Source organism: Sebastes fasciatus, chromosome 10 (genome assembly GCF_043250625.1).
Source record: "Sebastes fasciatus isolate fSebFas1 chromosome 10, fSebFas1.pri, whole genome shotgun sequence".
Lineage (NCBI taxonomy): Eukaryota > Metazoa > Chordata > Actinopteri > Perciformes > Sebastidae > Sebastes > Sebastes fasciatus.
This window is the reverse complement of record NC_133804.1, coordinates 15,806,798-15,833,125: the sequence shown is the minus strand read 5'-3', so window position 1 is coordinate 15,833,125 and position 26,328 is coordinate 15,806,798. Positions and strand designations below refer to the sequence as shown.

Sequence of the window (26,328 nt, the reverse complement as noted above, 5' to 3'; positions counted from 1 at the left end):
AGGGAAGCAGATATGTGAGTCAAGTTGCATGTTTGGGGGGAGAATCTGGCGGAGGACACCTACTTACCATGGAGCCACACTGGCAGAGATTAGGGGGCCGTCATGAAGGAGCCATAGAGGGTGAAGATAGCCAGGAGCTGCAGGGATAGAGATAGATGAGACGGAGGAACAAGAGGACCTGGCAAAAAAAAAAGGGGAGGGGGGCACAGAGGGGTGGATGAAAAGAAAGCAAGTTGGGGAGCAACAGCACCACTGGCTTGACCTGGGGAGGATGGGGGGGGGGGGAAAGCCAGAGATCCAATTAAAATCACACTTGGTCAGTCGGAGTCAACGCTGACACAGCCGCTCCAACCCCAGCTCTTAAACCTTTGGAAAAAGTATGGAAGCGGCACAGTGTAAGTTACACAAGATGTCATACATGGTTATGATGATGCATAAAAACCAAAGATGCGGTGTGACAAAGCAGCCCACCCCCACTGGTACACAGCTGGAGCTCAACCCAAGTATGGCATAACAGAAAACGCAAGGCGGAGGGGGGCAAGATGGCAATTCAATGGATCCCTAGGTGAAATGGATTTATTTACATTAAATTGATGTATACCCTGTCCAAAATGGCGCCTGCGCTTGTTGCTAGGCAGAGAGCGCAAGAGTAAAGATGGCGGCGGGCAAGTGGCAAACTGGGAAGCGGAGGTCTAATCAGTTGTGATTGCTGGGGGGAAGGGTGTGGCAGGGTTCAATGATTATGGAATAATACCAGGGCTCGGTCAGAACACGCTTACATACTGTAGTCGCAGAAATGCACTGTCCTCGCACAACAAACGGAGAATCTGTCCCCCATATTGCAAACGCAGAGGCTTCTCTGAGCACAAAATAATGTTTGATCCCCTCTATTATGTTTTCTGTGGAGAGATTTACTATTTTTAGAAATAGAGGACAAAAGGGCAGAATGTGGCGGTGCATACAATAGTTGGGGTTTAGAAGATGAGCTCTGAGATAGAGTATCTCGCTTTAAAAACACTGATAGCGGAGTTACACCAAAAGCATTTGATGCAAGCTATTGATAAGGTTGCAATACAAGAGAAAGAGGTCTCATAAATTCCAGTCATCTCACCATTAAAGCACACTGATCAAAGACAACCCAGTTCACCTCAATTTACTGCAGGAAAGAAGCACTTCACAACTGAAATATTTTACCACTTTAAATGATCCATCTTAGACCATATCACACCGCTTAACACTAAATTATTATCTTTATCCACCTGAGCAGCAGTCATGCAGCAGCACTTTTCAGGTACACATTCATTACTCAAATCAAATACTTAAAAAAAATCTTAATCAAAACTGAAATCCAGATGCTGAAACTTACGGATGGCTTTAAGAAAAGCTAAAAGTGAAAATTAACTGCAGTCAACCTCAAAGAGGATTTGCAAAAATGCATCATGAAAAATATCAGACTGTCCCTACAAATGTATCCCAACATACACTTCTAACCAACGCATAAACAAGTTCATCACAGCTTTGCAAAATCTCCAGAACAATTACACATAAAATGTGTTTACAGCGTAATGTTTCACTCGTAAATATAACACAGGATTAAAACTGTTTTGGGATTTTTTTTTTTTTAATTTTAATATAGAAGGATGAATGCTGGAAAAAAATGAATACAAGCGTCTTGTCACTATCTTGCTTATATTTTGTCTCGCAAATAACAGCAGCGTCCTCTGAACCTTCATTGTATTAATATAATAAAACATCTCCTAATGCAGCCTTGGAGCATTCACCTCATGTATTTTAGTGGCCATCCAGACAACTGTCCCTCCATCAAATCCTTTCACTGGAATAAAGAACATCCTTATTACAGCTAGTATACATTTCAAAGAGATGTAAAAATTAATGCTCTTTTGACCTGATTTCCTTTTGATATGTGTGAAGCAAATTGGTATATACAATGGCAGTCATCATCCGTATGTTTAAAGGTATAAAATGCTGACATCCATACATACAGGTACAAAGTATTAAAGCTCTGCTACTGGCAGTGGAGCAGTCATTCATGACCTTATTCATCATAAGCATGACCCATACGACCTCCACAATAATCAAGCAGTACTTTCCTGAGCAGGACGTAGACAGACCCTCACTGTAATGTCCCATTAACTGTACTTCAACCTGCTCACTCACTTCCCAATCACTCTCCCTGTTAACTAACTAATATTGTTAGAGAGAGGCGTCATTTTTTAGACCCAGGAAACAGGGAGAATGAGCTGCACGACAATAATAACTGCAGCTCTGCACCATGCAGGACTAATAGTGAAACTGAATTCGAGCTCTGTCGAGGCTTCAAACAGAAACCTACACAGCTTATTCCTCTAAAATAATGAGGTGTTTGTTGAAATTTACATTCCAGAAGGTACAATAAACAAGCAAAACATGAACAAATATGTCAGCGAAACTGTAACTTATAGGGTGAGTGGAGCAAACATTTTGCTATTAGCAGTGTGTGCATCCAGAAATGGAAACTAACATTTCTCTTTCCCCCCCTCCCCCAACTTTTTCAACTTTTATTAATAGCCAAAAGGAAACAGAACACCACTTATATGTCCTATCTTGGTGGTATTGTGATTTTTTTGAACAGGGAAATTAAGAAAATATCAATTCAGACTCAAAGTGAGGAGCTTAAAAAATGCTTTGAATGTATGAGCCTTTATTTTTCTGCTTGTAGTATGAATAGAATAGTGGTAGGAATAATAATAGAGCGTTTATTTATTAGTGTTTTGGACAATACAATATTTTGAGGCTAGATGAGTCATACTTGTGTTTGCAGCTTGGTTATCTTTAAGTTTTTAAAGTGTAGTGTTGAGTGACAGAAAGACAGAGGGACAGAAATCGAATGGAAAATATATATATAAAAAATGATTAATAGGATATAAAAATCAGCAACATTTTCTTGAAGAGGAAGCAAAAACCCCACGAGGACGCGCCTCGTTGAAGGACAGAATGCGCATGACCTTGTGGCAAATACACCTGTATCCCCAAAAAAACGCGCATGCATGGCGCAGTTAAAGAAAAAGAAAAATCAGATTGAAAAATGTAACGCTATTTTGTCGTGAGAGCCGTTTGTTGTGCAGAGTTCAGTAGTTTATTACATGTTGCTGTTCACTTACAGCAGATTTACCCCAATAAACCACTTCAATACCTTTTTGTGTGACCAGTTCCTGACAACTAGAAACACTGAATATCAGAACACCCGCTGCATTAGTTTGCACAAAATTGCAAAACCTGCAAATATGGCGTGTGCTTTTTTAGAAAGTATAGAATTAGAAATAAAAAAATTAATTTAAAAAAAGTGATGAAAATGCATTGATTGGGTTTAACCACACACGCCTGATCAAAGAGAATATAGACACTTTAATAAAATATAGAATACATAATTAATTATACAGTAGGCTTATGTACAGTAGAACTGTATGCTAATTAAACGTTTTTAATAGTATCACGAACACTGGTTTATGCTCACACTGGTCTTACTTTGCACAGATATGTGAAATATACATATAATACAAACAAGAATGTGTAATGGAAAAAGGGGGCGAAAAAAAGTGAAAAAGAAAAAACCTACTGAGCCTCGCAGTATTTTAATTACAGACAAATCATGCTTCAGGCTCCATCACGGACTCCAAAACTGAACTTGAGAAAAAGATCTTTCTGATATTTATTTCATCTTAGCCAACATACATAAAGACATGAATAATGTTTTCTATCTTTCCCGACATTACATCTATAGTTTACATTCAACAAAGACCCCTATAAACTTTAAGGGCTACATTCACATCTCCTTTTGACTTTTCCTATAAAGTTCAGAAGACTCAACACGTCCAATAAATCCTTAAGATAGATATCTTTAATAATTACGCAACACAGCGAACAATTAGGCATAAAACACTTTTTAAAAGTTCCTCTAACCCACATGTGGCTATAGAGCCAAACCAACCAAACAAGGCCTCACAACAACAAATAAAGCTCTCCACATTGCGCAATGCAACATTTCAACAGGGATGACTTGTCACAAAATATTTCATACAACACTCACAAAAAATACAGAGAGTAATAAGAGACACAGCTGTAAAGTGTTTATAGGCTATAACATGAAAAAGAAAAAAAAATAGGCCCAGGAAAAAAAAAAAAAAAAAAAAATAGGTCGCCCAGCTTTGTGTGCGTGTGTGTGTGTGTGTGTGTCCCAACAGGAACTCAGAGAGACGGGATGTTGTTACACTGCTTTGGTGGGAAGGAGTCCACGCCGCTGTGGCATGTGTACCATCCATTCACGATGCTTTTCTGAAAGGGAGAAGAAGTGGACGGGAAAGTCCTTGAGCTCTGGGCGAAAGAGTGACCCGACTGGCCGCAGTGGTACTGGGAGGACTGGTGGGACCTGTAGCTGCCTCTCTGAAGCAGCAAAGGCTCCAAGAGAGGCTGCGACCTGTAGTCCAAACTACTGTCAGTGTACACTGTGTGATGGAAACGTGACCTCGGGGTCGACTCGTCTCGACTCTCTGGAGACATGGGGACATCTTGGGTCGAGGTGGTGGGAGGCTGATGTGGAGGGCTGATGTGGAGGGCTCCATTATCTGGGTCTCGGGTTGACCTGGTGACCTCTGCAGCAGTGTCACCTTGACGCGCGTCGTCGTCGCCTGTTTTGGTGACCTTGTTGCAGTGCAGCTTCATGTGCTTGCGCAGAGAGCTCGGGTGGGTGTAACACTTGTCGCAGCCTCTGACCTTGCACGTGTAGGGTTTGTCGCTGGAGTGCACGTGAGAGTGCTTCTTTCGGTCGCTGCTGTTCGCAAACCTCCGGTTGCAGCCCTCGAACTCACATTTAAACGGTTTCTCACCTAAAAAAACGTGCAAAAGAGAGAAATGACGTGCGGAGTTACGAAAGTACTTAAAGGTCCCATATTATGCTCATTTTCAGGTTCATACATGTATTTTGTGTTTTTACTAGAACATGTTTACGTGGTGTAATGTTAAAAAAAAAATTGTTTCTCATGCTATCTGCCTGAATATACCTGCATTTACCCTCCTGTCTGAAACGCTCCATTTTCGGAATTGCAACTGAATTGCAATGGAATTGTGTTGCTAGGCAACAGTTTGGGTCCATGTTTACTTCCTGTCAGCTGATGTTATTTACTTACACTGCAACCAGGATATAATCTGGGACACATTTAGAATGTTTATGTTTAAAACCCTGAAATGCTCTAAATATTGTATATTTTGTGACCTCACAAATGGACAGAAATCTTAGCGCCTTGTTTCAAACGCACAATTACTGAATACGGGCTGTGTGTATTTCTCGGTATATTGAGCGCTTCGATACTTTCACAGTATTTATAAAGCATTTATAAAGCACCTGTTTTATAATGTAAAAGACCGGAAAATCTCACTTTTTACAATATGGGACCTTTAACAGGCCCCGTGCATCATGCTCTTTGTGGCCATATATATGCTCATACTGATGCAGCTTAGTGCACTCCATATTCCATATCACTATGTGGAAATGTGAGTCTGCAAAACAAAACAAAATGCACAACCAGGCTTCTATCTATAACCATCAGCTTCCAACCAGTGACTCTGCAATACGTGTTTAAAAATGCCACATTCTTTATAGCAAATTGTTACTAATGTGCAAAAAAAAAAATGCAAATGACAAGAGTTCAAACTAGTTGCTGAAACTTTGGCGCAGTCCTGATCGCAACAAGTGAGGCGGACTAGATGATCAACAAGGCTGCAGTTTAAACATGCATTACATTATGATAAACCTGCGACAGCAAATGCAAAGATTTGTTTAAAGGGAGTTATCATGCATTGAATGAATTATGGCTATCAAGATGCTAATTGATCTTTCTTGCACTAAATTGCCTGCAGCTGCGCACCGTCCCTCCTGCACACACACACACACACACTGATGGATGTAGTGGACAGCCAGGAAGAGCTGGACACCATAAATAAAACTTAAATAGTTTCTGTTAAATCAGCCTTTTTGCAGGCCCAAATGGATGTCCTGTCTTTTGGAATTTCAAAGAAATGTTAATATATTTCTCTGACATAAATTATGTCTAATTAACACACTACGCATGTGCAGTAATAGCAAATGTCATTAAGGCAAACCCTTTTTTTCTGTCTCTATTCTCTTTGCTTTCATTAGTAAAACAATTTAACAGCACAACTGTTAAACCAAAAGGGAGCGCCTAATATTGTCTCTTTCTCTGAGGGCCATTCACTTCATTCGTTAATTATTTTTTTTTCAATTGAAATGCCTGCATTTCAGTATCAGTACACCTTGTGAGATCTACTGCAATTCCTATGTTAAAAAAAATAAGAATAAAATAAGATAGCACAGTAAATCTTTTTTTTTCTTTATAGAAAATATTAGATTCTGCTCAATGGGGGCATATAAGGAAAGGCCCAAAGAAAAACAGTTTTAAAATGAAATACATTGTATGACATAATTGCACAAGTGCTTTAAGGCAAATAAAGTGATGGAAATTTAAACATAAAGCAATAAATAAATAAATCAGCTTTTTAGAAATATGACTCATTTTGTTTGTATTTATAATCAATCATCATTTTGCTGAGTGAGGTCAGCTCACCTTGTTATTTCCTCCTACATCACTGTGTGATGTGCTCAGCTAGAGATGAGTCCCTGGGAGGCAGAGAGCGCGTAACGGCTACGTCACAGCTCTCCGGTGTCCCAGCATTTATTTAATAATTTCACTGAATGAAGTGGGAGAGGCACCCTAACCACTAGGCCTGTACACTGGCTCACTACTCTACTCATCTGTTGGTGCCTGCATGGAGCCTCAACATGCTTCTACTACTGCAAAAACATGCAGCCAAATAACAGAGGCGGCAGCAACATTTTTATAACAATGTGGGCCTAAATAACACAGCACAGTGTAATAATAATAATAATTATAATAACAATAATAGGTCAATAATAATAATAATAATAATAATAATAATAATGTGACACAATTGGCAAACGTCCATATTATTATTTAATAATGAAAAATATATATTTTTGTATATGTGTTCACACAGATAAACACTGCAAAACTCATATATTATAAATAAATAAATATTAATGAAATAGTTTGTGTTGGAAGTTGCAAAATAATGACAGCATTTTTTATTAAAATATCACAAAATATATTATTATTATTCTCATCATAATAAATATTATCAAAATAAAATTGATTTATGATTATTTAACTAACCTGTGTGAGTCCTCTTGTGGATCTTAAGATTTTCTGATCGTGCAAAAACTTTCTCACAGCCGTGAAATGGGCATGGAAAGGGCTTTTCCCCTGTGTGCACTCTGACGTGGTTCACCAGCTTGTATTTGGCTTTGAAAGGCTTCCTGTCCCTCGCACAGTTCTCCCAGTAACACACATACTCGGAGTGATCTGGTCCTCCGACGTGCTCCACTGTCATGTGGGTGACAAGTTCATACATGGTCCCGAAGGCTCTGGAGCAGGAGGACAGCAGCAGCTTCCCAGCAGCCCCCTCTTCATGGCCATCATCACACCACCTGCACACCAGCTCGTGCTTTACTATTTGTTTGGAGGAGCACCTGAGGAACGCGTCTCCTCCTCCTCCTCCTCCTGCACGCTGGATTGCCATGTTGAGGGGTTTGTAGAGACCCAGGAATTGGGAGACGAGCTGCTGCTGCTGGCTGTTTCCCTTGGGGTGGATAGTTTGGCCATAAGGTGCATGCGTCCGGCTGAGCAGGTCTCCAGGTAAACCAAGCATCATCTGGCTGCCGAAATCTCGAGATGCATCCGTGATGGTGGTGGTGGTGGAGGCGTGGGCCTGCTGCTCCTGGTAGCTGGAGGAGAAAAAAGCTCTGTTGTCCCTGTAGCCTGCAAAGTCACGATACCTTGCAATCCCTCCATGATGTTGGTGGTTAGCTCTTGATGCCAGTTGATCAGTGACGGGTGGCATGCCGGCTCCAGAGAGATTGGCTCCAATGATAATGCCCCTAGGGCTGTGGCTGGGGTATCCAGAGTCTGCAAAAGTGGAGTGGTCAACATATGCACTGGACCTCGTCTCGGGGTAGTCTCGCAAATTGTGCGAGGGGCAGAGTTTTAAGGAAGTGCCAGTGGGGAGTCCCATGTGCTCTCCTGCCAAAGGTGGCAGCACCACGCTGGGTTCAGTATTGCTCTCTCCAGGGTTGACGCAAGAGAGAGGGCAGCCACTAAACCTCGAAAGGCTTGTCATGTTTTTTTTGTTGTGAGTTTTGCTATGAGTTTTTTTTTTTTTTGCAAAAATCAAACCAAATTCAGGATGCACCCAGAACCAGAAATCCCACTCTCTCCATTTGTCTCCCTTGTTTGTAGCCTATATCATCATGTGCAATAATTCTTAGGACTGAATTGCGTTAAAGAAGTTGGTGGGAGTCCCATTGCCGTTCACTTTGCCCTTCTTGATTTTGTGGCAATAACCGTGGTAGTAAAAAAAAAAAATGCTTCGAAGCAGGCCATGGTGCAATATAAAAGCACAGCAGGCAAACCTGCTTTTAAAAAGGGAGCTTTGGGATTGGTTGGAATGCGCGCTGATTGACAGGCGCTGGGTTTGTTTTAAAAGGGACACGCAGGCGTTTCACTGCACGACTCCCTTTTTCAAATATCGCAGAGAAAAACGCTTTGAAATGTGCCGCGATACTTTGCAAATATTGCTTGCCTCTTTAAACTCCAGGCGCCTTCTCACAGGTCTCCAAAAAAAACTCTACATATGAGGAATGCAAAGCTTAATGTGTAAGCTAATAATACTCATCATCTGATATACCAGTCAAGTGATTAAAAGCACAAAAACACAAGACTATATCACTGGTGTCTTTTCTATATATCGCTGGAATTAATCTTGCCAAAGCTAAAATGTCCCACTAGAATAACAGAGAGGCTGGTCCATAGCGTGTCCAGGCCAATTATTGTCAAGACTTTTCATTTTGAGGGCAGTTTTGAAAACAGTGGAAGTTACAGGAAAAGTAATTCTAACAATTAAATATTTGAAATAAAAAAAGAAATTGTGCGTCATTACCCTGTATGACCACAACGTTTTAATGCATTTATTCATATTTTTTTTATATATATATTTATATTTGAATGCAATGTATAGTTTACTGGGAGGTAAGAGTATATCTTTGCTTCACCTTAATTTATTTTCATGCAAGGGAATTACTTTTTGGACTAATAACCAACGAAAAATAAAAGTTTAATAATGCAACAAGTAGTCCTAACATGACACCGGACCACCAAAATATAATAATCATCTTATTGGAAAAAGTTATTTCAGATTCCAGCATGTGTCACTGGGGAGAACAGGATGTACTATTTTACCTCTAACTATTTCTACACATACACCCTTTTTTCCCCCATTAAGCTTTAATGCATTAATAATCATCTGAAGTGCACTGTGCGTCTTCTTGCAGGCTAAAGCACAAATGTAAAATTTGGTTATGTAAAAATGTAAATGATGAAACGTGACATATAGCAGCTTCCACTGTTCCTGGGAAACTCTGATAAACTTTCTTACTTTGGGGTGCTGTGAGGACAGCAGCTTCCAGCTCTGCTCGCTGCTCTCTGGTGCAGCAGCAGCAGCAGAACACCAGATTTCTGCACGTCTCCTCCTCGCTTTGCTTTGATTCTTATCAGCGCACTTTCTTCCACTTTTAGCCAAATACTTTTATCTGTTGCTTTTATTTAAATCTACACGACGTGGCGTGGGTTCTGGACTGCAGCTTATAGGTTTAAGGTGGGAATAAAAAAAAATCCTTATTTCTAAAAGAGCTGAATAGCTGGTAGAATTTTCAACCTTTTCTTAAAATAAAAAAAAAAAAATCCTTTTTCCACATTGTTATGCTGACGTCACCTGCAGTGGATCCTAGGCAGAGACAAAGCAAGGGGGCCCACTTGACATTAAGTGCCGCAAAATAGTAGACATGCCCAGAACTGGCCTAATTCCGTCATGATTGTAATGGACGCTCATGTTTGTCAACCTTTAACCCGATGCATTTCCGATAATGATTGAGGGTTAAAGGCCAATAAACCCAAAGTTTCCAATCTGTCATTCAGAAAGCAGAAAGCAATTGACAGACCTGCAGCCCAAATCAGTCCAGCTCCTCATCTGCTGCAAAACAAGAAAGAGGACTTTCTCTTTTATCATTTCATTCAGCAATTCTGTTTAGTCACAGCAAGTGTGTGATATATTTCATAACTGCAGCTTATGTGTAATACTTTTTTTTAATAAAGGGCTAAGATGATTTAAAGGCTCATATATCTAAATTTGCTTGAATGTTCAACCCTTAATGTGGTCAGAACTTAATTAACCTAATAAGCAGTTTTTCCATAAATTAACAGTCTATTCATTTAACTACAATACAGTATAGTCTAATAACATCATATGTATTTAATTTGTAAATTTATAAGTTTAGAATTTGCCAAATTTTAATTTCATAGGATTAATGTTAGGTTAGCTTCACAGCGATAATCAATCAAATTATAAAAGTATTAGCCAAGACATGCAAACAGGTATATTTGTATATTTACTTAGTCGAGGGCTTTGTCGTGTTACTAGAACATCTTTCCAGTATTATTTGTTAAACTTGATAAAAAATATGCAAAATCTGTGACAGCGTAGCAGTTATTTAATTTGGAAACTACACACAAAACTCCAGTTTAAATATCTACATTGAAACAAATTCTATCATTTTGACATCTGCAGTCCCTCCCAGCCCTCCAGCTTTATGAGTTCGGTCATTTATGTTGGTTGCTTGACAGGCCGGACAAAATCCTAGTGACTGTTGCACACTAAATATCACTCCCAACTATCAAAACACTCATGTCAGGGGATACTCTTTACATCCATAAGACCTCAGCCACTCTCAGTGCAGTGAATATGGAGCAAATGAATGACAAAGGGCGATATACAGGGATGGAAGGAAACAGAAAACAAATGTCAGAGTTACAGTGTAACGCCATGTTGCAAACTGGACTGAAAATTTAGCTAATTTGGGATGGCGATGAGAAGAATCATTTTTAAAATAACTTGCATTTCCTTAATGTTCTTTGTTTTTCATTATACCTGAAATGAATAAATACATTTATAAAAAAATATATATAACGTGCATCGCCTTTTTGGGAAAACTATTTGCAAAAAGGTGATAAACATAATATACGGTTCCCAGTGTGTATACGAATCACCAGGTTGGTTAATGCACAATGTAACACAAGAAAATAAAGAGAAAAAGATAGGGAGCATAAGAATATATCATCCAAATCTGTGTGTGTGTGTGTGTGTGTGTGTGTGTGTGTGTGTGTGTGCGTGTGTGTGTGTGACAGACAGACACAGATTTAATATGTTCATATATGTGGTACAGTCAAGAATGCCTGTGTGTGTGTGTGTGTGTGTGTGTGTGTGTGTGTGTGTATGTGTGTGTGTGTGTGTGTGCGTGTGTGTGTGTGTGTGTTTATGCATGTGTGTGTTTGTTTAAACAACTGCATGCATTGGTGTAGAGTAGTGCTGAGATATTATAATTGATGAGGGATGGCAGTGCACAGTCTTTGCCATGACTTTATGAAATTTAGATGAATTAACAGGTTTGGGATGAGTCCATTTGCAGACAGATGCTCCAGTAAATCACAGCAAGAAGTCAATTAGCCCTCTCCATCAGCCATATGAAGGCAAACACCGGTACTGTAGCAGTCACTCAACACACAGCTGACCATATAATGTAGGAAATATACAGTAGATGACGAATCTGTGCGGTTACTCTTGTACTGTACGAACAATACGAAGCAAATGCGGAATGACAAAACATTTCTGTGTCTCCGATGACGAACAAAAAGCAGACACAGTACAAAAATATGCCCGATAGCGATGCATTGCATTGTGAAATTCCAAATTACGAGACAATTAAATTGTCATTCGTCATGTAAAGCTCTAGCATCTATGGTGGAAAATTCCTCGTCATTATCAGCTGCTACACTTGCACAGAAATCTAAAATAGCATTTTATTATGCTGGAAAAACACAAAGCATTACGCAAATACTTGTTTTGTGAAAAGCATTCAGAAAAATAAGTGGACGCAAATGTTGCATGCATAAACAGTATTCTTGCTGAAACAAATGTGAGCGAAATCTATTTTTCTTCTGAGAATGTATGAAATCTACTGGATTACAGCATGAATGCAGACCAGAAGCTGAGTCTTTATACTGTTGGGGGCTCTGCAGAATGTCAGAGAGCTGGGAAGAATTGTCATGGAGGATGTAGTATTAAATCAAACATAGTCTGAGAGGTAAACCACAGCAAAAAACTGCACCACAATAAACAGTGAATGACGATATTGTTCATTTAGCTGTGCCGTAGGGATGCATTGACAATTTTCTGCCTGTTTTAAATGGAAACACATTCATACAAAGTGGTATTTGGTAAATGGAAGTACTACAGGGCTATGGTTTTGCCATTGTTCTCGGGAGATGAAGATTTCACTTTTGTCTGGTCACTATTGAGTTAACTTCAAGTCCACAAACTCTTCTATAGCACAAGCAGCCTGCAGCCAAGCAGGCGACAGGCCAGACAACATGGACTACAAAAAAAATACTCTACATTGCTGTATAAGAAAAAAAAATCCAGACGATTGGGCTGCTATAGGCACATTTCTTTGTATAAAAAAATAATGATCATGCATCTTTAAGTCATTTATCAAATCACACATCTAGTTAGAATAAATGTATAAATGTGAGTTGTTTACCATTTAGGGCTGATGGTTATGTTCTGCTCTTTTCCAACAGCATGGGCCTACTGTCACAGAGGTATGCACACTACAATATTGTGATATTTTAAGGTAACGCGCATGCTCAGTATGAAGAAGATTATGTTATAACCAATGGGGCTATCCCAACGCCCAATGAGGTAATCCCAGCAGAGATAACTAAATCACCAAATTACACATAGTCCTGCAGAATTATACGTGCTAGAATGAAGCACGTTGCGTTACGCACGTTTAAATGATCATTAACGATTTTTAGACGGTGTGGGACATTTGCACCACGCAGGCCTATAATAGAAAAATATTCAATAAATCATTTTATGCAATTAAAATGGACATCTTTAAAGGTTATTATAAATATATTAAATCACGTGGTTGCAAAAGTAGAACATTTAGCTGTTTAAAATTTACTAGAATTAAATAAAAATAGATATTTAAAAAAACAGAGGTGGAAATGTGAAGGGCATGTCGGAGGAGCGGTGTAAAATATTCTGGGGGAAAAATGTCTGGTGTGAGTGAGACAAACGGTTAACAAAAGTGCAGCTCTATAAAAAAAAAAAGGCCTATGAAGCTGTCTTTCCCCTTCTTTTAAACTTTCCCCATTTTCTATTGTTCAGTAAAAATATAGTAGGAAAGGAGCGCCAGTGAGCTGCTCCTTTCAGGCAGGAAGAGGTCGATTTTTTATATATTTTCTTATAGGAAATTAAAATAAAAACAAATATGACCTAATATTCTTTGCAATCTAGATTTGTTTAGATGCTCGTGAAAGATAGATAAATAGAAAATTCGTTTCAAGCTCACAGTGCCACATTTGTAGAATTAATTAAATAATAGATATCAGTAGTTTTAAATGTAATTCTCGAGCAACAGTTGCTTTACATTATAGGCCTATGTAGTTGATGACAGCTCCTCAGTGCCGAGGCTGCTGTCTCTGTCGCACACAAACATTTGTGACTCATCTATAAACCACGTTATACTGTGATAATATGAGCTGCAAATACACGGCAACGTAACCTTAAGTGGCGTACGGGGCCTTCACGTTTCAACAAGCCAATAAAATATGGAGGTGGGGGGGGATACAGAGAAAAACTTAACAGGCTGCTTGTCACTTGTGAAAGTTTACAAAGGTCGCACATAAATCTCTACTGCAAAAACTGCAAAACTGTGTGCGTGCAGGATTATGTGTGTGTGTGTGTGTGTGTGTGTGTGTGTGAGTGTGTGCTCGTGCACGCGCATGCTGTGTGAGAAGACGAGTGTGTGTGAGAGTGAAGGGAGGAGTAAACTGTGAGTGGTGGGAGAGAGAAAGAGAGAGAGAGAGAGAGGGAGAGGGAGGGAGAGAGAAGAGGAGAGAGAGAGCAGCTTTACGCAGGAAAAGGAGATGAAGTGAATCTCATTCGTCGTTTTGCTCCAAGATAAGTTGTCGAGGTTATGTACAAAAAGCGCAAGTGTTGTACTAATGTGCACGACGGCCACAAAAAAACAAAACAGAGGTATGCAGGTCCTTGCAACAATTAAATTACCATATGAGTAACAGGCCTATAAGCAGCGAGCAGTCTATGCATGAAAACTAAATCCCATGCAACCTAAATATAATAATAAAGTGTAGATGTTCTTCTTCCACACAGGCCTGCGTCATGGCCCCCCAACACAGAAAGAAGACGACGGATAAGTAAGAAAACTCACCTTTTCAAATCTATAACTCTTTCTCGAGGAAATGTTCTGGAGTGAATGCGGGAGGATGAGGGCGAAAGCAGAATGAAGAGGACTGATTTGAAGATTTTTTTTTCTTTCTTTCTTTTTCTTTTTTTTCTATTTTTTTTTTTTGGGGTCCAGATCCCTCTAAAATAAAGAATGTGAGCTCCTTCCTGGGACAGATTGAGGGGGGAAAGGATGTGAAAGGCTTGGAGTTAAAAAGCGCCGCTTGAAGCACTCAGCGCGTCTCTGAACTTGATCAGATTTTATGTGTCCTGCAGCGAGTCAGCGGCAGCTCTGTGAAACTTGCTCAATGGCACGACATTTTTTGGCTGAGCGAAAAAAATCTCAGGATATTACAATTACTGCCATCTTTCTTTCTGTCTTTTATTCCTCCGTCTTACACCCCTATAGAGCTTTTGCAAAAAAAAACAAAAAAAAATACCCCCCTCCCCTTTCAAGCGGCTTCAAGAAAGCCACAGTTTGGAACTGTGCCAAGTACATTCAAGTTTTCAGTTAATAAGAGCCAAACTGGCCACATGAAAGAAAGAAATAACAGATAAGTCAAAGATATATATTAGATAGATAGATAGATAGATAGATAGATAGTTAGATAGTTAGATAGATAGATAGATAGATAGATAGATAGATAGATAGATAGATAGATAGATAGATAGATGGATAGATGGATAGATCAAAAGTTAAGTTTGCCTTAAAGTTTTTTTAATGCATTTGAATAATATCAATATGACAAACTAAATGCATTTTATTTTGCAAAATAACTTCGTTAACTGTTTCTGTAAATAACACAAACTTTGAGGTTCACGGTTGTTAAAAAAAACTGCAGTATAGCATGCACCTTCTTCTGTTTATTTGTATTTATAAAAAACTGCTTGTGAGTTTCTTGAGGAGTGTGGTGGCTGCAATAAGACATGCTACACATTATAACATATCCAGGATCTACGCTAGAGTGCTCCGTTATACCTGCAAAAATAACGCCTGTAAGAGCCAATCAAATGAAACCAATTGAGACGACCTGCCATCTTCAATAGCAAACTGTGCCAATCACCAGAAATCTAGCCAATTAACACCCTCCTTCGCGGTCACGTGTCAGAGGAGTAGCTGCGCGCTGATTGGCTGACGTAGCACTGCCTCCCGAGTTCATTTATGTTCTGGGAGTGAGTGATTGACTTTATCAGTCCAAGGACATCATCCGCCTGGAAAGGGGGGGAAGTTTGATCCTCTTTCTCACGGATCGCAGTCAACGGGAGTTTTTTTTTTCTCTCCCAACTCTTTTTACGCATAGGATTTTTTTTTTCCACTGGCTCGTTTGTTTTTTATTTTATTTTTTTTGTGTGCAAAAACGTGGTTAAATCTCGGTCGCAGCGTCTGCAGCTACACTGGATTTTAATTTTATTTTCTGTTTTCTTCCCCATCTCCTATAAGTTTTTGCTTCACTCTCATGACTATGCTGCTTGATAGCGGTCCGCAGTTTGCATCGTTAGGAGTGGGGGGCTTCGGGGCACCGCGACACCACGACATCGGGAACAGAGACCCGGGTCTGGGGCTCAATCCCTTCACCGATTCCCCCCACTCCGCAGCGTTCAAAATCAGCCCCGTGGCGCACGACATCGCCTCCAGCCAGACGTCAGCTTTCACCCCGCAAGCCAGTGGATATGCGGCCGCATTGGGACACACTCACGGCGGGCAGGTGGGCTCGTACGGCGGCGGAGCGTTCAACTCGACGCGGGACTTTCTCTTCCGGAACCGGGGTGTCGGAGTCGGAGAGTCCGCACCACCGAGCGCACAGCATGGGATCTTTGCATCTTCTGCGGGGAGCCTCCACGGGCCACCGGGGATCACCGATAACCCGGGACATCTGTTGTTTCCAGGACTTCACGACCAGGGGGTGAGCCACACTTCACCGAGCGGACACAGCCAAATGCATCTCGGCTTACGCGGGGACATTTTCGGACGACCAGATCCGTACCGTCCGGTCGCGAGCCCTCGCACGGACCCCTACGGTGCTCAGCTGCACAACTACACTCACCCCATCAACATGAACATGCACGGGATGAATGTGCCCACGCATCACGGTCCGGGGGCCTTCTTCAGATACATGAGGCAACCCATCAAACAAGAGTTATCCTGCAAGTGGATAGACGAGAACCAGATGAACAGACCCAAAAAGACCTGCGACAGGACTTTCAGCACCATGCACGAGATGGTCACGCACGTGTCCATGGAGCACGTCGGTGGGCCCGAGCAGAGCAACCACATCTGCTTCTGGGAGGACTGCCCCAGAGAGGGGAAATCTTTTAAGGCCAAGTACAAACTCGTCAACCACATCCGTGTGCACACGGGCGAGAAACCCTTCCCGTGCCCGTTCCCCGGATGTGGGAAAATATTCGCAAGATCGGAAAATTTGAAAATCCACAAAAGAACACATACAGGTAGGAAAACCGAGTATATATATTATATATATATATATCATCATGATGGTAATAAATAACATGAAGTTGAAGTGAAACTATGTTATGAATGAGGAAAAATCACGTGTCTTGTTTTCAGAATGCTCCAAAAAAAGAGTGCATGTTTTTGTTGTTTACAAGTGGGCCAACATGTATCATGTTTCCAAATTGTTTATTAGTGCAGTTTATTCTGATTTATTTCTACATACAGTTATAAATTAGTGTTGGCTCAATATTAATGCAAAAAAATGTGGGTTATTTTGAGCAACTCTGTCTTAATATCCTACAGAATAGAATAGAATAGAACAGAATGGAATGGAATGGAAAACTTTATTGTCATTGTATCAAATACAACGAGATTCACAGTTTGCCACTTCTTCTGGTCAGTGCTTTTTAAAACAAATACTTGACAAGACTAAACAAGGCAGATACAACATATAACAGGTAAAAACACACAGTTATAAAGCAAATAAAACAGGTAAAGTAGATGTAATAAATAAATATAAGCAGAAGTGTTACACTAGAAGTATAAAATATAAAAATAGATGTAATGTAAACAGAGGTAATGCAGCTTTTATATGCTAAGAAGTTGTGTACGATATATAAAGATATAGGGTACTTTATACGCACGTGTTGAAGTTTAAGGTGCTTTGAGGCTATTTTGGCAGAGTTAGGACTCTTGTGCTTTCTGGACGTCGTATACAATTATATAATGATATAAAGGAATCAGCTTCTTGTTCAGCTCGACATATATAGTGCAGGTTAGAAGATGCCCTGTTGATTCAGTGTTTACTATATAGGAGCAGACTGCACAGAGCAGGCCAGTAGTAGCATGAAGGAGCAGGCCTCTTGAATAAATAAAGCCTGACAGAGCAGAGAGCAGAGTGGAGTAGTGGAGCCCCGAAAATGTAGGTTACTCCTGTTATATAACAGACTGCAGACAATTTACATCTGCGTGCTTTTACATGTGGTGTTACAATGAGGAGTTTGTTTGTGCGAACGGGCCATCGGGTGTGTATTTACCATGGTGTGTGTGTGTGTTTAATCCTTGCAGGTGAGAAGCCGTTTAAGTGTGAATTTGATGGCTGTGACAGACGCTTCGCCAACAGCAGCGACAGGAAAAAGCACATGCATGTGCACACATCAGACAAGCCATACATCTGCAAAGTGTGCGACAAGTCATACACACACCCCAGCTCTCTCAGGAAACACATGAAGGTAATTAACGTCTTCATTACTCCTTAAACACATTAACACACACATACATACACACACACACTCCACTCCTCCTCCTCCTCCACTGACACACACAGGATCACAACTTCAGGCATTTCTTAAAGATGTTGTAGCACTTTCACACAGCAAAAAAAACAACATTTAAGATGTGATTTAGTCTATAATAGTACACTTAAACTCTTTAATTAAAGAAGTGGAATATATCAGTGAATGAATATTTCCCACATGTCTGTCACTCTTTGATTCACAGCTTGAAGCCTTTTATTAGAAATAAAAGAAATGCGTAAATGCTCTCTCCTCATTCATATTTTTTAAACTACATTTTCAGCTACACATTAATGGATATGTTTTGCATTGTGCCTGTTTCAACTTTGCTGTGTGTTTACTGTTATAGTAGCTCTATGAAATCCAGAGTTAATCCGCATTTAAGTTCAACACACTTCTATTATGAGCCACTTGGTTTGGTGCGTAATGCATCTTATGCGTCAGGAGCTCATTCTCTCTCTCTTTTTTGCAGGTACACGAGTCTCAAGGATCTGAATCGTCTCCAGCAGCCAGCTCTGGATACGAGTCGTCCACACCGCCAGTGTTGGTCTCAGCAAACACCGAAGACCCGACAAAAACACCGCCGTTAGCCGTTCAAAACACGTCTGGCCACAGCGAAGGACTGGCACCAAACTTTAATGAATGGTACGTTTGAAGTCAGAAGAGCAAAAAGCCTCTCTCTCAATGTGGACCCGAGGTTGAGGATAAAAGAGGATAAAAACCTTAAACACTATTCCTGTTCTCTTCACACACACACACACACACACACACACCACACACACACACACTCCTACATACACACAAATGGGATTGGAACAACAACAACAACAGGAGATGAGAGCAAAAGCCAGCACCAAGCAGGCCACGTCCGTTCTCAGGATCACGAAACAATTTGACTTTTATTCCTGCAGTTTTGAGAGGAAATCAAATAATAATAAAAAAAAATCACGAATAAATAAAAACGTAATACTTTCTCAGTATTAATAAATGTTTTTTTTATCTTTTAGTTTACAGAAAAAAAAATTGTTTTATTTTTCATTTTATTGTATTTTCTCAAAATTTTTATTTAAAAAAATAAGAATAAAAAAGGAAAGATTATTTCACGCTGTTTTATATGGTGACGGTGACGCGCTAATTGTCGCCTCTCTACAAATTGATTGTTGGAACTTTCAAACAGTCTTAAGAAACGTGCCAAAGTCTTTGTCATGAACTTGAACACAGAAAAAAAAATCCTAAATAAATATTATACTCGTGAATGTATTTCCTTGTTTGATGGGGTCGAATCTATTGTCAACGTCCGTTTTCAGGTGGAGAAATGTGGTATTAGGTTACGATTGTTACCGTTGAATATAACGTTGCCTTTTGTTAATACCGTTGTAAATACATATCCATGATGCCATATTTATCAATTTGTAATTTAATTATGGGTATGAGTTCTGAAACTTAAATGATATTTATGGAAATGTTTTCTAACAAGAACTGTACAGTTTTGGTCATAACCAGCTTAACATTGAACAAATGATAAACTCTAAAGCTCCAACATCGCGATTGTATCCTTCTGTTTTTTTCTTTTTTTTTTCTTTTTAACCAATAGGCCTATATGTGTCTTATTTGGATCGAAGAAATCATCTATATGAATATTATGGATTTGTCTATATATAATGCAGATATTTCCGTCACTTTTATTTTTCTTTATGAGACCATTGACATGTAAAATCATTGACTTTGTAGAACTGAGTTCAGTTGAGCTGCAGAAGCTATAAAACGGTTCTGTTTGATATCTTTATTTTTGGTTTAAAATTTAAACTTTTTTGTGTATTTTACGTTTATAGAATCAGAAATAGATGTCAATTCGTAGCATAAACTCAGTACTGGATTAAAAAAAAAAAAAAAAAGAATAAACCCATCAGCCTATTGCACTCCTATACAGGTCTTAGACGAGTGTGTGAAGTTCATGATTTTCCAAATCAAGGTGACAGCATTTTTGAGTATTTCAAATTCGGGTCAAGCACCCAGATATTATGCGCCAGTATGGCTCTCTTTATAGTTCCAGCAGTGTCTTTGTGCAAGTATGTTTAAATGTGTGCATCGGCAACAATGGAACTGTCACAACAACAGTATCTTCAAAAATAAAAAAAGTTTTTTTGTCTGTCAGCTTGCATTGTTTTAAATGTAATTCTTCTGTGAAAACTAAGCGTGTTATTTGTTGTGGTGTTTGCATAGAGCAGTTTGATTACACATTTGCTTGTTTTGTGTGAAATAACTTTGTCAAGATGACATTTTTTTGTGTTTAACAAAAAATTTTAGTGGAAGGAATTCTAGATCTATGTGGGAGAATACGTTCAAGTGGCAAAAAGAGTTACAGCATTGCATTGTAACCTATTCTCAAGAATTAAATATTATGCATACACAAAGTATATTGTACTCATACGAGAACAATTTCAGACCACCAGCACTACTTTTAAAATAAAATGTAAAAAAACGGTACCTCGTGACAGTGATATATGAAATAAGTTTATTTAAATAATTTAAGGAATATATGTTTTATATGCTATTTTCTATACCTTAATTTAAATGAAGTACTTTTTCTTATTCCCACCACCTTTCTGCCCCCATGTCCAGAGGTCAGCGAAAAATACCTGATGTATTATAAACACAGCTAGAATGTGATGTTGTAACACTTTCTGGGAGAAATGGGTCACACTACCAAGTTATTCCTGAAGAGCAAAACTGTTTTACTGATGAACTGTGTCACTGTGCCACATTGAGGCAAACCCTGTTATACAACAGCAGGCCTATGCGTTTAGCCTATCTAGCTATACCAGAGGCAAAAGGTTCCTTGTACTTTTTAGGCTATACTGTAATGTTGGTTGATTTGTTTTACCAACTATTTATGAAGAAATGTGAACGGATAATTTTGACTGAAATTAAAAAAACATTATGAAAAGCGACTTTCAGACTGCGACGTTGGTTTATTATTATTATTATTATTATTATTATTATTATCACCCTGTTGTTCTGCTCCCCTGCATCTTTTGGCCAACACTGTTTGCCATGCTGTTTGTATCAGACTAGTAGGAGTCACTTGAACTTGACACTGATTAAGGCGCCATCTTAGTATCTTGGCTGTGTGTGTGCGTGTGTGTGTGTGTGTGTGTGTGTGTGTGTGTGTGTGTGTGTGTGTGTGTGTGTGTGTGTGTGTGTGTGTGTGTGTGTGCGTGTGTGTGTGTGCGTGTGTGTGTGTGTGTGAATGGGAATATTGGGTTGGGGGGAGCAACTTAGAGAGCCACTTCTTGGCAGAGAAAAGGGGGTTTAGGTTGGGGGGGATGTGGGTCATCCGTGTATGGCTGCAAAAGTTGCACATGCAAAGTTGTTTTTTTTCTATTTTATTATAATAAACGAGCGCTCACAAATGATGCTCCTTTAACGTGCAGACTGCATGGAAGACGGGCAACTGAGGACACAGTGTGACCGTGAAAGTGGAGTGGGGATCCGTTTGCCAAACGTATCGCTGCATGACTCGTCGTCTCCCACTATACCCGATTAACAAGGAACCGCTTCATAAAAACAACCAAAGGAAGTTACCGCACATCAATGGGCGCCATAATAAGCATTTAAACGGCGAAAAAAATCCGTTTGGAATCAACAACAACGGCTCATGCACATGCTCTGCATCTCTAAATATTACACACTATCTATTCACCCAATGGTTTTATAAAGACATATCCGCATGAATGCAGGAAACCAAAAATACACTGTGTGATTTGAAAGACTGCTGTAAAAAGAGACGACTTTACTTCTCTAAAAGCAGAGGAGCATTTTTTTTACACCAACCCCCCACAAGGTGCTTCAAACCAACACACACCCACAATATCCTTCAGATTTGGGAATATTGATTCAAGTTCTCTTTCTGATTTTTTGCGCAAGCGCAACCTTTGCATTCCGTTTGATTTCATTTATTTCACCCCCCTTCCTCTCTTCTCCTCTCCTCTCCTCTCCTCATCTCACCCTCCTCCTCCTCCTCCTCCTCCTCGTCTAGTCGCACATTTTAAGTTCCCCCTCTCAGACACCGTGACGTCAAATAACCGAGACCCGGCTTCCTCCAAAAACACGGCGGGCTCACATGGAGGCTGCACGTTTACGCATGCATCTAAAACCCGAGAGGAGGCTGCATGCGCTCTGACCAGCAGTATAGGTGATCATCATAAAGGGAAGAAGACAAATATGATCATGATAATAAATAAAACGCAAACATTGCTACATCTCAACGTAGGTCATATGTGTTTTTACACCAGGCGTTCATTCTAAACTGGGTGGATTCTGCAAATAAACCATTGTTTCCTGCTTATCCTGTGTTTTCCTCTCTATATGCATGCATTTGCTTTATGCTGACGAGCAATACATCTCAACGTGGATCATATGTGTGTTTTATTTGTTTTTACACCAGGCGTTATAGCGTCATTCTAATGGATCCTGCAAATAAAACATTGTTTTTTTTGTGCTTTTCCTCTGTTTCCTCTCTATATGCATGCATTTGCTTTATGCTGACGCGCAATACATGTCATCGTTTCCAGATTATATGAGGAAACCAGAGCAAGCCATTCAATCCAGAAGAGAGTGGGAGAGAGAGAGAGAGAGAGAGAGAGAGAGAGAGAGAGAGAGAAAAACATGAAAGGCTTCTTTTCTGGTGGATTCTCAATGGATTAGAAAGCAGTGACGGTCACGTGGATGCAGTTGTGTGAAGACTGGCGGCTGTGTATCTGCAGCAAGAATAACGTTAGCGCTCATTCATCTCCAGTTATTTTATGGGTTGCTATAGTGGAGCTGCTGTGGTGTGTGCGGACCCAGAGGATGGCAGCAGCCCATAATCTCTCCATGCCTATAGGGGGCTGCTGGGGGTGTTTGTATTCTGCAGGAAAATAAAAATAGGACCGAGTTGTACTCCGGGCTCGCACATGTCGCTGAAGTTTGATATCGGATTGATTGGTCAACCCCCTTCTACCTTCCTCCTTCCTCCTCTTCTTCTCAGTCGCAGAGTATTTGCTGGCTAAGAAGGCAGAGCGCGCTCTAAGAGGATAAAGAGACACAAGCAGGTTCCCAAACGCCTTTTGTCACGCAACGCAGGCTGTGATCTTTATAATAAACCCAGTGGCTAATTTATCACCCATTTGGCAGGCTAATTATTATTAAGACGCACAGACTTTTATCTTAATGAATTCAAAAGTGTGTACAAGTTAAAGCTGCACTTTTACATTTGGGGCTTTTATTTTGGCACTATTTAAAGCTGTACAGTGAAAGGAGGCTCTAAACAGACTTCTCTCTGCATCAAGGGCAGTTTAGCAGGACTCTTGATCTGAATCTTTTTTGGATATGAGACTGACGCACAGACTTTATCTTAATGAATTCAAAAGTGTGTACAAGTTAAAGCTACACTTTTGCATTTGGGGCTTTTATTTTGGCACTATTAAAGCTGGAGGAGGCTCTGCACAGACTTCTGCTCAAGGGCACTTTAGCAGGACACTTGATCTGAATCTTTTTGGATATGAGACTGCCTTTACGCATGAGCAACAACACACCATGGATGTTCTGATTTCAGAGAGAGAAAAAAGAAAAGATAATTTATAGTAAAGTTGTTTTTTTATAACTTTCCATTCAGGCAGGTGGTGGGGAAGTTTGACCTGCATTAGTTTATGTATTTATTGATTTAAAGGAATACAATCAGTCACCTTTATAGAGTGACAAAAACATCTTTGTGATGTAAATTTATGGAGCACATCATGATGAAAAAAGGGTCACACTGATGATAATAGAGGGCTTACATTAGCAATACAGAATAATTTTTTAGATTAGTTTGTTACATGACTATTTACCGCAACGCAGGCTGTGATCTTAATAATAAACAGTGGCTAATTCATCACCCATTCATAATTTGGCAGGCTAATTATTAGACGCACAGACTTTATCTTAAAGGTCCCATGTCATGCTTATTTCCAGTTCATACTTGTATTTTGTGTTTCTAATAGAACATGTTTACATGCTTTAATGTTCAAAAAAACTTTATTTTCCTCATACTGTCGACCTGAATATACCTGTATTTACCCTCTGTCTGAAACGCTCCGTTTTAGCGCATTTTGACGGAATTGCAACAGAATTGCATTAACATTGCTAGTCAACAGCTTGGGTCCATGTGTACTTCCTGTCAGCTGATGACATTCACATACACTGCAACCAGGAAATAAACTGGTACACATTTAGAATGTTTTACGTTTAAAACTGTGTCAAGGGTCGTGACATCATGAATGGGCAGAAATCCTAACAGCTTGTTTCAAATGCAGAGTTTCTGAATACGGGCTGTGTGTATTTCCCTGTGGATTGAGTGTTTCGATACTTTCACAGTATTTATATAGGATTTAAGCCTGCTTTATAATAAAAAAACATGAAAATCGCAATTTTTTATAATATGGGACCTTTAATGAATTCAAAGTGTGTACAAGTTAAAGCTGCACTTTTACATTTGGGGCTTTTATTTTGGCACTATTAAAGCTGGAGGAGGCTCTGCACAGACTTCTTCATCAAGGGCACTTGATCTGAATCTTTTTGGATATGAGACTGCCTTTACGCATGAGCAACAACACACCATGCATGTTCGAGTTTTCCCTCCTAAATAGACACGATGCTGCCAAAATCATGACTTAATTCCGCCATCTGAGAATGATGTGTGTGTGAAACGCAGGGTTTTATCTTTCCACATATGGCAACGGAACAAGTTGACATAGTGGATTACTGGAGCTATTTATGGCACGATGTTTTCTTTAATCAAGACATTAAGCCTGTCACTAAACGCACCGTGACAATTAGATTGAAGTGAGATGGATTTGCAACATCATAAGGGAGGGAAAATGTGGCTTGATAAACAAGTAATTGCATAAGAGCTAACATACATCTGATAATTACTTAAACGAGGGGCTTTCCATTTGCGCGGAAGTTGATGTGGCTGCCAATTATCGATGCTTATTTCACCTCCAGCGGGGTGTTGAATATGCATTCACAAAAAGTACCTTAATCCACGGTGCGTCTTTTCTTTATATTTTAACGTGTTTCATGGCTTTTGTGATGCAAACTGATTAACACAATGTGCTTTGTCTTTGAGTTCAATTATTCTTCAATTGACTCCTGAGAGACATTTACATATACCCCGTCATACTGTATAGTGTCGCCTGCAGGCATTTCATGCACATGAGGAAGGAAGTGAGTGAAAGTGGTCGACCAGCCAATTGAGTTCAGCTCCTCAAGCTTTCATACTGTACTTTGACAGAAGTGCAAGTAGATCAGTCAAATTCATTGTTTATGTTACAGTGCATAGTGTGCAAAATGTGCACAATAAAAAAAAAAAAAACACCAAGGGGCCATCATTTACAGCATAACATCCACCTCTCTCAAGTAATATTCCTCTTCATGCTATATGGTCTGAAAGACAAACTATTAGTAGGATGTCCAACAGGAGACAGCGCTAATTCCCCAACATCTGGCTGGGTGTCAGAAACTTGATGAATTCCTTATCGGATGCAGGAGCAGGAATCAACGCTAATAGGTCCCAGGAGTGAAGGCTCATTCAGCAAAGCAGATGTTCGGCAATTGTGTTTTGCGTTTGTCTTTTGACAGATATAATTTTCAACACTTTTGAGAGGTGGTAAATGGGTAAATGAGCAATTGACATCCTTTTAATGGGCCGTTGCTCTTCCACCAAAATAACAAGATAACAATAACAAGAAGTCCCCCCTAAGGAGTGCAGTTTTATGAGGTTATTGGAGAAGGGGTAATGTTGTTGAGGTTTAAACAATGAGTATACGCTAAACTATCACCATCTGCAATTAGATCTTTAATTAAAGCCATGGCACAACTGTCTCTTTGGCAAAAGTTGCTTGTTGCCAACAGGGACACATGAGACCTGCAAGTATAAATAAGTAGCATGTTTGCAGATCCATCAAGAGGGATTCCCACAATACAGTGTCTGTTCCTCTGTTATATAACTTAAAAAACTATTTCTTGACAAAACCAATGCAGTGT

The 26,328-nt window shown here is 39.7% G+C and overlaps 2 protein-coding genes and 1 long non-coding RNA gene across 7 annotated transcripts in view; 1 reads left to right on the top strand and 2 right to left on the bottom strand.

Moving 5' to 3' along the window:
• Window positions 1-26,328, bottom strand: part of LOC141775285 (uncharacterized) — a 101,974-nt gene that overhangs the window by 29,222 nt on the left and 46,424 nt on the right. For all 5 annotated transcript variants that reach the window (XR_012595573.1, XR_012595575.1, XR_012595576.1 and 2 more), the window contains one exon: window positions 68-178. This is a non-coding gene — a long non-coding RNA (uncharacterized LOC141775285). The remainder of the gene's footprint in view (window positions 1-67; window positions 179-26,328) is intronic.
• zic6 (zic family member 6) lies at window positions 3,350-8,902 on the bottom strand. The gene is made up of 2 exons (XM_074648487.1): window positions 7,266-8,902; window positions 3,350-4,883 (listed from the first exon to the last, which is right to left on the bottom strand). The coding sequence occupies exons 1-2, from the start codon at window positions 8,266-8,268 to the stop codon at window positions 4,246-4,248; spliced, it is 1,641 nt and encodes a 546-aa protein (XP_074504588.1). The 5' UTR covers window positions 8,269-8,902; the 3' UTR covers window positions 3,350-4,245.
• Window positions 15,482-20,415, top strand: zic3 (zic family member 3 heterotaxy 1 (odd-paired homolog, Drosophila)). The gene is made up of 3 exons (XM_074648488.1): window positions 15,482-16,962; window positions 18,035-18,198; window positions 18,734-20,415. The coding sequence occupies exons 1-3, from the start codon at window positions 15,972-15,974 to the stop codon at window positions 18,914-18,916; spliced, it is 1,338 nt and encodes a 445-aa protein (XP_074504589.1). The 5' UTR covers window positions 15,482-15,971; the 3' UTR covers window positions 18,917-20,415.